The sequence below is a fragment of the Strigops habroptila genome, chromosome 1, assembly GCF_004027225.2.
Source record: "Strigops habroptila isolate Jane chromosome 1, bStrHab1.2.pri, whole genome shotgun sequence".
Taxonomy (NCBI): Eukaryota; Metazoa; Chordata; class Aves; order Psittaciformes; family Psittacidae; genus Strigops; species Strigops habroptila.
This window is the reverse complement of record NC_044277.2, coordinates 115,727,843-115,740,562: the sequence shown is the minus strand read 5'-3', so window position 1 is coordinate 115,740,562 and position 12,720 is coordinate 115,727,843. Positions and strand designations below refer to the sequence as shown.

Below are 12,720 nucleotides of genomic sequence, written 5' to 3'. Positions count from 1 at the left end.
CAACTTTATAGTGAAAATTAAGCTGATTTAATCAAGTATATCCTATACAAAGGATTTTGATTATGCCAGTTGTGGTTGTGTAGACTGCAGTCAGGTTTAAATAGGCAGTGTTGCCATTCTCAATTCAGAAAACATAAACCCAGCAAACCTCTTTGGCTCCTCTTCCTTGTCCTAGCTCACTTACCTGTACATGTCCAAGTACATCAGCCCTTTTAATCCTATATGTGAATATGTTCTTATTAATGGATTCTGCGGGCTTAGTCTGAAAAATGCCACTTGCGCATCTTCATGTGGACGTTGGAGGCAATACCAAAGCATCTTTCCAGTGCCGTGCTCTTTTGCTGGGAAACTGAAGCAAGGCGAGGCAGAGGCACTGGGATTCTGCCTTTTGCTTTCTCTTTGAGTAGTTTGAGACTCACTGATGCAGCCAGTGGTTTTCAGTTGTGACCAGTGATTCCCTACTGTTCAGCAGTGTTCTTAAAACCACTTTTTGTTTTGAAGTTTTGAGAGAGCATAGGCTGTGATTATCAACCTGCAAGACTTTGTGAATATGGACTGTTTGCCTTAGGTTTGGGAACTGTCACTTAAACTACTATCAGATGCAAGTTAAAGGGCAAATTGCATAATTAAATCTCAGTTTCCAGTAGATTCATAGATTGTTTGGTGTAATTTTGATAGTGCTCATTATTTCAATGACCTTGACCCTAGATCTCATTAATAGCGTAGTTAATCTTCAAACTCATACTGTTATTCTTGAATGATTGGAAGTAATGTTATTGTTTTTTAGCTTTCTTGCTTCTAGATATAATATTTTATTTGTAATGACTAAAAGTAACTTACAAATGGATGAAGCTTGCAAATAGGTATTGGTGAAATAAAGCTGAAAGTATTACAAATGCTGGGAGCTCACAATTTTTTCAGGAATATGGCAACTCTGCCTTGTGATGAAACACTGAAGGGCAGCTGATGCTTTAAAAGTCAGATCATCAATTTGCTAACAACTGCTGCAGGGCATTGCTACTGGGCTAAAAATGTTTGGTTTCGAGATCATTGCAATATTTTCTGGTGTGTATAGCTGTTAAATTGCTCATACTTCCAGCTTTAATTGCATTCTAACAAAAAATGTTTTGGTTAGTCAACCTTGATGATGTGTTGCTTGCAGGGTTTTCAGCTGTGGCAATGCCGCAGATGTCTGTGGGAGGCTGTCAGTGCCGCTTTTGAAAGGGGATTTGGCGCATTCACTCTTGACTTGCATCTCTCTTGTTTTAGGTTTCCTGAAGCCGCAGCTCGCCAGCAGCTGCCGTGCTGTGATGCCCCGGCATGCCCCATGGCAGAGGTACTCGGCCGCCTCGCTGGAGCGTGGCACTCCCCTGTAGGGAGCTGGGTAAGTGAAACTTTGTCCTCAGTGTGTAAAACGCTGCCTGCCCACATCTCTGCTGTGTTCAGACACAGTGGTAGCTGTGAGAAACCCAGTGACATGGGCTGCTTTCATCAACCCCTTCTTGTGTGCCTTGTCATGCTCTTGTGGCTTTGTGTATGTTGGAAGAAGGTCTCCTGAGTGGTGATGGATGCATGTGTATTTTCTCTTATTTCTGATGTGCTTGGGAGACAGTTTCCTCAGGAGAGGTGGTTATGTGTTGGATAGATGGGGAGGATAGAGAGGCAGACCTAACAGGAGTTAGAGATGTTCACTAAGATGTGAGTTGTCTGTTCATTGTCCCTTTTTTATACAAAAGGTAAGCATTCGCGTGGGTAAGGTAGGTTAAAGAAGGTGCATCTGAAACATCTTCTTGCTCCCCTCTTTTAAAAATAACAAGTTTTTTGGAAGATGTTGGGGTTTTTTTCTGCCATGAACAGCGTTGATTTCCTTCATGCACTATAAGCTCCATAACATCTTCCATATGTTGCTAAAATTTGTTAGGTGACGTTACCTGTGACGGAATAATTCCTATCTATGTGGTACACCAGTTGAGTTATTTCCCTCTTGCAAAACTGAGGTGTGGTGGATAGCTGGGACTCCTGTATGATCCTCTGAGACAGGCATTTGGCTGTTTTCAGTGCCTGTATTGGAATTGAGCTGTTCTTTGATTTTATCAGTGTATAGATCAGTATGTCTGCTAGGGAGTCTTGCTGAGCAAACACTGCTTATGACCATCTTCGGGAATAAATCTAGGTATTTGTGTGTCAGTGATTATGGGTTTATGGTTATGGATTATCAGCTGTAGATAGGATTGTGGACTTCTGGACTTGGAGCCTTATCCTAATAGCCCTGGCAAGAAGGTCTCTGGGTCTAGGCGGAATCTCTAGGACTTAATCCAACTGGACTGTATGTCCAAGGGGGAGGACAGTTAAAGTACGGATTGGCCTCTGATAATTTGCTTTAACTGTATGTACAGGAAGAAAGGAGAGATGTATCTGAAATAAAGCAATACTGTCTCTTGGTTTCATACAATGAAGAACGGTCTATCTGAATCCTTCTGGACAGTCTGGGGCCTGAATACGTCAGGCAGAGCTGAGAAGAAACTATCCTGTTTTATGTAGATAATGCAGGCTGATGCTGGGGCAGTTCCTCAGACCTTTGGCTTAGGAAACTTGTAGATTACTGATGGACTGTTGCCCTTTGAATTTAATTTAGACTCTGACAAGAATGCGTTTTGATTCTCTGAATTCCCTGAGGCCAGATACTGCGTTTTTGGTCTACTACTCTAGTTGTTTTAGCAATTGCCAGCTCATTTATGCAGTGATTGACATCCACTGTCAGTGTCTGAATTACTGGAGGAAGATGCTGCTGATTTTGAAAATCAGTCAGAACCTCAGGAAATCATCTTTCAGAGTCATGCTGTTAACCAATTATTTCCTACCTTGTCCCATCATCTTGTTCAGAAGGAGATGATTGGGGGGAGGGGCTTTTCTGTCTAGAGACCCATTAATCTGGAGGACAGTCTGTTGAGTCTGCTGTTCTGCCTTCCCCTGGAATGAAGACTGCATAGGTGATGGGTCTGTGTGCACAACCAGGGCTAATATGGATCACTTTGGTAGATCTTGATAGCACTGACCATGGCCTGTTGTTTTGCTGCCTGAGGGGTGGTGCATTGGGGCAGCTGCTCTGGGAGGACTTGCAGCAGTGGTGGGTGATTGCTGTTGCTGTGAAGCAATGCGAATTGTTATCACTTATGTTGATGTGAAGCTGCTTGTGAAATCATTGTCAGCAGAGCACCACCAATATGCTTATAACAGTCACTTTAACTTCTGATCATGTCCTGTTCAGGGAAGCAACATGATGACCATGGTTGCTCTCTGCCCTTGGAGGGATTGAGCTCTGACTTGCCTCTTGGGTAGGTGGTGGCAGCAACCCCTGCTCTTATCATTTTGAGATCTGATTAATGGAGTTACCTTGTCACCAGGTTTCATGAGACTGAACCACCACTGTTAGCTCAAATGTTTGAAGTTGTTTCTGTTCATGCTTTGCGTTCATTATTGGCTGCCTTCAGATAGACTGAGTTTAAATTCTGAGGGCCAGGCTCTGAGTATCTGCAAGGCACCTTGGCACCTTCTGTGAATCTGAAGTACTTTTTTAAAGTAGGTTTAGCAGTTGCAAGTGACCTCCCTTTTGGGATTTTGCCCTTAACTCAAGCTGGGAGACAGCAAAGCTTTGAAGTGGGATCGGGAAGGTGGTGTCTCAGTCTTCCCCTGTAAATCTGCTTAGTGCCACTCCAACCTTTAGTATCTGTTTAAGCACATATTTTTCAGATTTTTTTTTTTTTTTTTTTTTTTAACTCTTTCCACAGTTGATCATTCACTTCATTTATTTAGTTTGGAACAGGTTGGGTTTAATTCAGTAGAAATTTGCTTTGCAGTTGTTTTTAATGGTGCTTTTATGTGTGAACACTTTCCAGCAGTAGATTTTTTGGGAGTTGGTTGATTCACATACAGTAACTGGCATTCACTGCAGGTTGATTTTTGTTATGCAAATAACTGTTTTTAACAAATGAAATAGGTCCATTTTAGGCAACCTATCTCAAAATAGAAATGGTTATGTGGTGGGATTGTGCTGCAGCACAGGGCTGTTGCCCAGCCTTGGCCAAACCTCTGTGGATTCCCAGCACTGAGCTGGAGCTTTGCTCCAACCCAGTACAGTGATTTTTAGGACCTGAAAAGAAGCCACTGCGGTAGCTAGGTACCTGGGCTGAACACTGTTGAGCAGCTTGAGCTTCATCAACCTGTCACTACTGTACCTCTTCCTCCCCTCCATTGCTCCCAGGCTTATATTTGGAGAACCCTCTAAAAATGAGGAGGTTAAAGAAAATCTTGTGATTGTTTATTGTTGTTTATTGCTCTTACCTGAGCTTTGGCGAACATGGTCTAGTGTGAAGTGTCCCTGCCCATGGCAGGAGGATTGGAACTAGATGATCTTAAGGGCCTTTCCAACCCTAACCATTCTGTAATTCTATGGATATTCACTACATGTATTTGGCTAGTTGCATTAAATGCTCATCATTTACTGAACTTACACGTTCAGAAGGTGGTTTTTTTCACTGCTGTTTTTCCCGGGGGCAGTGAGGAGTATGTGTGTGCATGTTCCTGGGTCGCATGGTACTTTTCACTTCAGATTTTCCTTCTGAGTCCTTATCTCTCTGTATGTATTCATATTGGCTGTTTGTATTGCAAGTGCCCAACTTAGAAATGGGCTTTCCTTGACATTATGCGTAACGCATTTGCACCCTGCCTTTCCTGTGCCTCTGTGCATAAGCAAAACAGATGTACCTGATACAGGATTTTCACTTTCGGTTATTTGAATGAGTCAGAATTCTTTTATGTTACAGATTTTGCCTTTGCCAGTGTGTTGATCTCAGGACTGTTTTATCTCCTTGATCTTTTGTGTGTATTTGGGGGGTGGTGGTGGTGGTTTCTACATCTCTTCTCTGCTTTCACCTTTCTTTGATTAACATTCAAGGGGGAATATCTTAGTCATATGGCATTTCTCTATCAGCCCTTTCCTTCTTTTTATTAATTTCTTTCCTTCCTTTTTGGAATGACTGTAAGTTTTGCCCATCCTGAGATGGGATACTTGTATTGCAGATATTCTTATGAGGTGATTGCATTGTATGGAAGGAAATTCACCCTTGACAAATGCTCAATTTGTTAATCTTTTAAGCTCTACCCTATTGGGGGGGAAAAAAAGTATATATGTGTGCTAAAATATTTACTTGGTCAGTCTGTCTGGATTCCTTTTCAGACCTGGCAAGTCAAGACACTTGGCATTGAGAGCATTTCCCTATTTCTGCAGCCATTTTTATATGTATATATATTTTAATAAAATCTGCAAAATGATTCTTGTGAAGACTGCAAAGTCTTGAAAGAAACAGATGGTCTCTAAAAAACGAGTACTGCAAGATCCTTTTTACTTTGTTTTGTTCACCAAGATGTAGCTGTTAAGATCTCCTGGATCCTGAAATGTTGGACATAGCTGTGATGAAGAGGCCTGATGTTCCTCCTTATCTTTTCCATGCTGGAGCAGATTCATGTAGCACTGTAGACTCAGTTCTGTAGCCCTCAGCACTGCTCTAGTACCTTTTTGGTAAGAACATGGAGATATCTATTTTAGTTGGAGACTTAAATTTATCAGCTCTCTAAAACGATAGATCCACCCACTCCTCCCCAGGCTGTGGAAATGCTTTGTCTTCCCATGAAATCCCAATAAAGAGACTATCTACCATCATGTTGTCCTGAGAGGCTGGGCTCAGCACTTGCTGTGGGCATGACTTGGGCAACATTAACACAATAAATGAGTCTTTTCATTCTCCCTCAAAGCTCCCTCCCAGTTTTATGTCAGCACACCAGCTTATCTCCGGGTTTTATTTGGTTGTTTTTTCTACTCCCAAGCCTTTACCTACCTGTGGACCTGAATAACTCCTACAGCTTTCTAGTTTTCAAGAGGGCCTGGAGACCTGCCATGAAGCTGCTGATGGGTTTCTCTTTGCTGGCCACAGCTTGGGAGAGATCAGTAGCATCACTTAATCTCTGCTGATCACTGGGAGTCTTTCAGTTTCTGCCATGAACTGGGTCATTGCTGAGGCATCTGCTGAAGCATCTAGAGATTATTTGGCCTTTTGGTATTGCAGGGGGAGATATTATTTATCAACTTTTTTTTTTTATAATGGCTGGTGGGGTGCAAGGAGTGGAATGCAGGCCTGTCACTGCCACTTAGGTACAGCAGAGCATGTGCCGGAGCAGAGTGATGCACAGGCAGACACCATGTAAAATGCAGCAGGTTAACACCCACAGAGGTTACTGACTGATTTCTCTTAAAATTAACATATGGAATATCCCAGTGTTCAAAAAGAGAAAAAAAACTTCAGTGTTGGAATTTTGATTATGAGCCTTATAACATGGGGAGTGTTACAGCAGTGAGGTTTGTCAGTGCTGTTCAAATACTTTTCTCTATACCACTTTTATTGGTGTCTTAATTTTAAATAAATTGCTCCTGTGATATAGAATCATGGCTACTTTGGATCTGATATGACTCTAGGAGAAATGTATTCAATACAGACCTTCCTTCTGGCCTACTCTTTTTCTGTTAAATTAATCAAGGTTTAAAAAGAATGTGTGAAATATGATCATAGCTCCAGAGTACAATGAAGTTGATGTGAATGTAGAACAGCCATCATGGCTATGAGAAAATACTTGTGTAAATAAAATGTGCTTTCTTGGGTTGAGGATGTTCTGGGGTTTGGGTTTTTTTTGGTCTTATTAAAAAACCCAACCAAAACCCCGATGCCAAACAGGCAGCATCTAGACTGTACTGATTTTGAGGAGTAGATTCTTATATTTACTCTCGGAGGAGAACATGCTTAGTAGGGACTTTGTCTTGAAAATTATTTTTAACATGATGAAAAATGTCTTGGCTGTCTGTCGCTTTTCCCTGTCTATATTATCTGTGATCTTTCATTCCTTTTATTAGTAAATGAGAAGGGAAAATGGGAATAACATCAGGAAATAGATGAAGGCATGCTAAGCAGTACTATGGGAACAGTAAATTAAAGCATCTGCTTTTTGTTTTTCTAGGAAATCAAGAAGCAACTGGAACAAAAAACCTGTTAGGTTTTTTTTTTTTTCTTGGATTACACTTCTGTATCTGCTGTCAGGCTTCCCCCTACTCCATGGAGTTTCTCCTTTCCTCTATCTTTTTTTTCTTCTTTTCTTGAAACAGTCGCTTCATTGAAACCAAGACTAAAGCCTACAAAGGCTCCATAGTGAACGAATAATAAAGGACAGAGATTCCAAATGTTGTTAATCTGGGCTTGATTTTTCTGTAGTGTCTGTGCCGGTTTGAGGTACGGATGTGACCCTTCTTGGCAGATCGTGTTTGCGAGGCTGGCACACTGGCTGCAGGGCATGGGAGGCGCATGGTGAGACTGGTGCCTGCAGCTGTACAGGCAGCACTTATTTGCTGTTAAGAAATTTATATAAACATGACATGTAGTTCACTGTGAAATATTTGCACAGATGGAATGAGTCTGCGGCATAACCTAGGGATGTAAACTAGAGGATTGTTTAGCATTTTGCTCAATTATTTGTTCTTTGGCTCTTCTCCCTTTCATCCCCCGTTCACACAGAGCTTAGGTCTCCTGTTATAGTGGATTGGGCGACATGGGGCTCTTCAACTGCCTGAAGCTTTCCCTAACCCAAGCGTGCATCCTGTTTTGGGGCTCCGTGCACGCCCAGCAGGGGAGATGTGGTGGGGCAGAGGCTGGTGGTTAATCACAGTCCCTCACCATGGACCAGTAAGTAAAGCGCTGAGGCTGAGAGCAATGTAATGATGTTGGTTTGGAGCCAGGGTGCAAACCTGATACAGCCGTGGTCAGGGATGGGGCCTCCAAATCCCTCTATTCTCAATGACATACTTCCCAACACCTCCCTCCTCCTGAGGTATGTAGCAGGGTGCTCGTGGCTATTGTATGTATAATTTATGGCTTGCCGATCAAGGCTTGGCAGCATGGTATTAGTGGGGACTCTTTTACTATATTTAAGTGGTATCATGGAGGTTTGTTTGCTATTCCAAGCTTTTCACTCAAAAAAGGGTATTAGATATGAAATAAAAATGGAGAGGTTTTTAAAATATGAAGGAATTTAAGCAAAAAACCCCTAAATTTGTCTACCAACCTGTAAAGTTTTTATTCCTTAAATATTAAGGGCTAGAAGTCTTGGGGATTTTTTTGTGAGCTTTTTAAAAGTAAGTGTGGCTCTTCTGCAAACACCAGACATATAGAACTAAGACTCTAAAAGAGCCAGATGATATTGTGAGACTCTGGGGGGGAAAAATATGATGCTTATAACTCTGTAGATAGCCCCTTAAAGTACTCCCTCTGCTTCCACAACTCTTTGTTCTGGGACATGAAAGAGAAACCTGAGCCAATACAGGATTACAGAACTAGGTTACAAACCTGGAGCTAGACTATTTGTAGTTAAAGCATCAGAAATTTATTCTATATGCTTATTTTGGTTTAAAAATTTTATGCATTTGGAAAACTCTCTCCCATGAGACTTCTTTCTTTCAAGTAATTAAAGCAAGACAGTAAGCAGCATAGACAATGAATTGTAAAAATTCATTGCTGGTTACAAGAAGAATTTGAACCTCATCCATCCGTCATCAAAAAAAAAAAAAAAAGCCTTTCAAAAAGCAGATGGTCTTGTAACTAAAACAAATCTGGATTCTGGCAGACAGGGTGAGAAATGTGCGCTGTGAGAACAGGGGAAACACTGCACTGGGAACTGTTCGTCTTGGTGGAGTGCTCTAGCGTGAATACGTCTGCTAATGCTATCGTGCACAATAGCAATCATCAGAGGTCAAAATCAGTGGCTGAAATTCCATCTGCAGGCTCATAAGAAATGAGTATCATTTCTGGAGTAAGGCTTTTATGTGCTTTTTCTGAAAGGTGCCATCTCTTAAAAGATGTTTATGAGCATCTTAGGTGCAGTTTGTGAGTGTTAACAACAAGGAGTTCTGCATAGGAAGGACTTAATCCTAAAGTGGAAATCATGGATTAGTATTGCAAGAACCTCATTCAAAATAAAACTATATTTACAGTGCTGTGTTTATGCACAAGTGTTTGCTGTTATGCATGCAGTCTAGCAAGATTCTTAAATTAACAACCCTATTAATAAATAATGCCAGCTTTCCACCATTTAATAGTACTTCAGGTGATAGCAAAAACACCACAACCAAACTTGCTATAAGCTTATTTCTGTCTATTTCTCTTCTGTGTGTTTTACCTAGATGAAGTTGTAACTGTATGACTTTATTCAGGACTCATTCTCTCAGAATCCCAGAGACATTGAATCAGCTTCATCAAATTAATTAGCTGCAGTGGATAAGTAAAACTTGGTGCTGCTTGCATGCTTGGCACAGATACAGTAATCTATGGCTGATAATTGAAATTCCTAGGGGTTGCGTGTACCTCTTGCATGCAGCTTGGGCCTGAGTAGCCCAGCACACTATTTAAAACATTTTTATAATGACTCTTCACTCAAAATCACATTGAATGTTCTTTAAAACAGCAGAAATGCTTTCTGGGGTTATTCTAGCTACTTCATCTACAGCTAGCACCTTTTTCAATGGTATGTAGTAGGAAACTCTCAAATACAGCTGAAAAATATTGTATCTAGCTTAGACACATCCCAATGTATAGTTGCAAAATCATTAAGTACTTCAGGTCCTGTCTTAGGTCCATCCTATGTTTAAAAACAGATTAGAAAGCTGAAGAAATATTTTGATAACTCAACAATTGCTACCTCCCTATGTTCCAAAAAGCAGGAAGATGATAATGGACAGGAATGTCATCAGCATCACATGGAGTCTTGTGGCTGGGAGCCTCCTTTCTGCCAAGCAGTGCTGGTTTGTACTGCTGGCTGAGGCAGAAAGCAGGGGCGTGCTATGTGCAGTGCCTTGGGATGAGTTTTATGCCCAAGGAGGCAGCACTTGCCGTGCAAATACAAGAAAAGACAAACAAAAATATTTTGCCTGATTGGTGAATACGTAGTTTGGTTTAAGTGAGCTGTCCTTCTTCACCACCACCACCATTATGTGTTAAGCTCTGTTTCCTGTATGGATGCAACATAAATTAAAAAAAAAAAAAAGAAAAATCATTTCATAGTCACGGCAAACAGCTTTAAAACTGCCCACCTTGGTAACTCTCTCTTCTGTCTCTTCAGCCAACTGATCTAGACCAGAAGATGTGAAACACCTTGAAATAGCACTGCATGTGTAGGGAGGCTTCTTCCAGAGCCCATCAATCTTCTTCATTATATCCAGGAACCTGAGAACAGTAAGAACCCTTACAGTCTTCATCCTCATGCATATCCAACATTATATCTTATGTGAATCTTAAAGGATGAGAGCTTTTAGTCTCACTAAAATATATGAATAAAAGATGTGAATATTGGTGTGGGATGTTTTTCTGAAGCACTGGTGATGCTGTTCCACAGCTATTGTATTGATGTGCTTTAAAAAAAATTCCTTTTACTGCATGTCATTACATTTCGCTGACCTGAAGACAGAGAATGTCCTTAGCTTGATTAGTAAAATATTAGAGGGAAGAGATCCAATTCCAAATCCATCCTCTGTCCTGGTCACAGCAGAGCTTGAACTGTGGTTTCTCACCTTGGGAAAGTTTGTGTAGAGCTGGGCTAGAGAGTCTCACTTGATGGTGCATCCTTTGGCATCAGTAACCGCTCTGTTCCAGGAGCTGGGCTGTGATCACTGGGGCACTGCCTGGAACAAGAGGCCTCCCTGTCCCATCCCTTGTCCTAGTGGGGTACGTATGTGCTAATGCAGTGCCCCAAGGTAAGGGGAAAGGAGAGTCCCTGTCCCGGAGCACTCGGTACCCTATAGCATAGTTCATGAGGACAGGTGCTATGTGCTCAGGATCCGCTAATGATGGGGAAAGAATTGCATGCATGTGAATCTTCACACTGCACAGCTCTTATGTTTGGCAGCTAAAAGAACAAGTCAGCGCCTCCTTTTCCTCTTGCTCCTGTACGCTATGGGCTTGCACACGAGTGAAATGTCACAGCACGTGCAGTGGTCCAGAGCTCAGCCCCCTGCCCTGGCTGGAGTGGCACCCAGCTGCTCACTCCCCTTTGTGTCGGGACCTGGGTGCACGGACCTGAGTTTCCATGTCTTCATCTTCCAACTGAACCGTGTGCCAGTTCCTGCTGTGGTCTGTCCCACAGCAACATACCTTGTTTTGTGTTAGAGGGAACACACTAACTCTGCTTAAACTTTATGTATTCTTTTTATGTTGGTGAAATGCTGTCTTGGAGGGTTCCTTAGTTTGTGTGTGTTGCTTTCTGTGTGACATAGCTACCAAATAAAATCAATAAAAATTGGAGAGCTCTGGGTGCACTGTTAAGGCACAGTGTGGCATGAGTTTATATGTTTATATGTTAGCATATATTCAGTTTTTCTTATTGTCTGTTTCATTGTTTCAGTACTACATTTGTTTAAATGTTTAGTCATATTTAAAATTAATCTTGCTCCTCTTTAGGATGGTGGTACATGTTGAGCTGCTGTGCTGTTTCTCATAACAATTCTTTGGTTTTACATAGTCAGCAGAAGAGTTTCAGCTGTCCAGGTTAGTCATCACTGCTGCAGCGTTATCCTTGGTCAGTTGTGTAGCAAATCCATGTTGGGTTTTGTTGAGGACGAGATAATTGGAAAGGCTTGGCTTCTGCCAGGATAGAATAGCTTCCTCCATCTCCTTTGGCTTCACTGCTAACAAATCAAAGCAAAGTGCTGTTGGCTGTGGGGGGACTGTAGGGTATAAGGGCAGCTGAGCCTCACAATGCTGCTGCAGAATGCAGAGATCAACCCCAGGCAGGAGCTGTAACGCTGGCATGGCCCCACTTGCCAAACACGGACCCCCATCCTTTAGTCACATCCTTGGCACACTGTGACAGTGTTTATGCTGAGCAGTGAAGCTACTGAATTCAGAGAGTGTTGGTGCTGTGATTTGAAAATTTACCTCTAGTTTTCTGCCAATCCAGTGTGCTGGTGTAAACATTGCTGTAAGAAATTATTTTATTTCCATACAGCTCCAGGAATGCCTTTAGATCGTGTTTCAATGTTGTTTGTTTTGGGCTTTTTTTTTTTTTTTTGTGGTCAGTGAAAACGTGCTGTGTTTTGTCAAAACTAATTTATTCAGATCTGCTAATGGATTCAAGAAGAAAATGAATTTTGCAATTCTGTGCATCTCTTCGAGTCCTCTTGCTCAGACAGATTTATCAAAGAGTTTGAACCCAGCTCCCCATTTGTAGTCATTCACACCTCTCAAGGGTGCTTTTGTCAGGCTGTTGAAGCAGTAATTTCTTGAACATATTAGTGGAAAAATGGTGTTTGAAGGGAAGATCAGGTTTAGTCTTGACATAGGAGTTGTGAAGGAAGAAAAAGGGTAGGAATTCACAGGCATTTTTTTCTGTCATAAATTTCTGTGAAGTTCTTGAAGGAAAGTGAGTTCTAGGTCATGTTTAGAGGTGGGTATTTTCTTTTTTAAAAGGAGCAAATTGAAATATTTTTAAAAATCAGTAAAAAGGCATTTGAGGACCACAGCCACTGAAGGACTGCATCTCTCATTTTAATTTCTCCATAACACACGTTATATTTAAGATCTTTCTGTGTTAAGGGGTCTTTGATGCATCCAAGAGCAATTATGAACTGCCAAG

General features: G+C 41.5%; 1 protein-coding gene across 1 annotated transcript in view; it reads left to right on the top strand.

Annotated features, from left to right (window-relative positions):
• The first annotated feature begins 1,284 nt into the window (after window positions 1-1,284).
• The window catches only part of KIAA1217 (KIAA1217 ortholog), a 345,281-nt gene continuing 333,845 nt past the window's right edge, over window positions 1,285-12,720 (top strand). Inside the window, exon 1 of the mRNA XM_030496694.1 lies at window positions 1,285-1,384. Coding sequence (XP_030352554.1) covers window positions 1,321-1,384 — 64 coding nt within the window. The 5' untranslated portion in view covers window positions 1,285-1,320. The remainder of the gene's footprint in view (window positions 1,385-12,720) is intronic.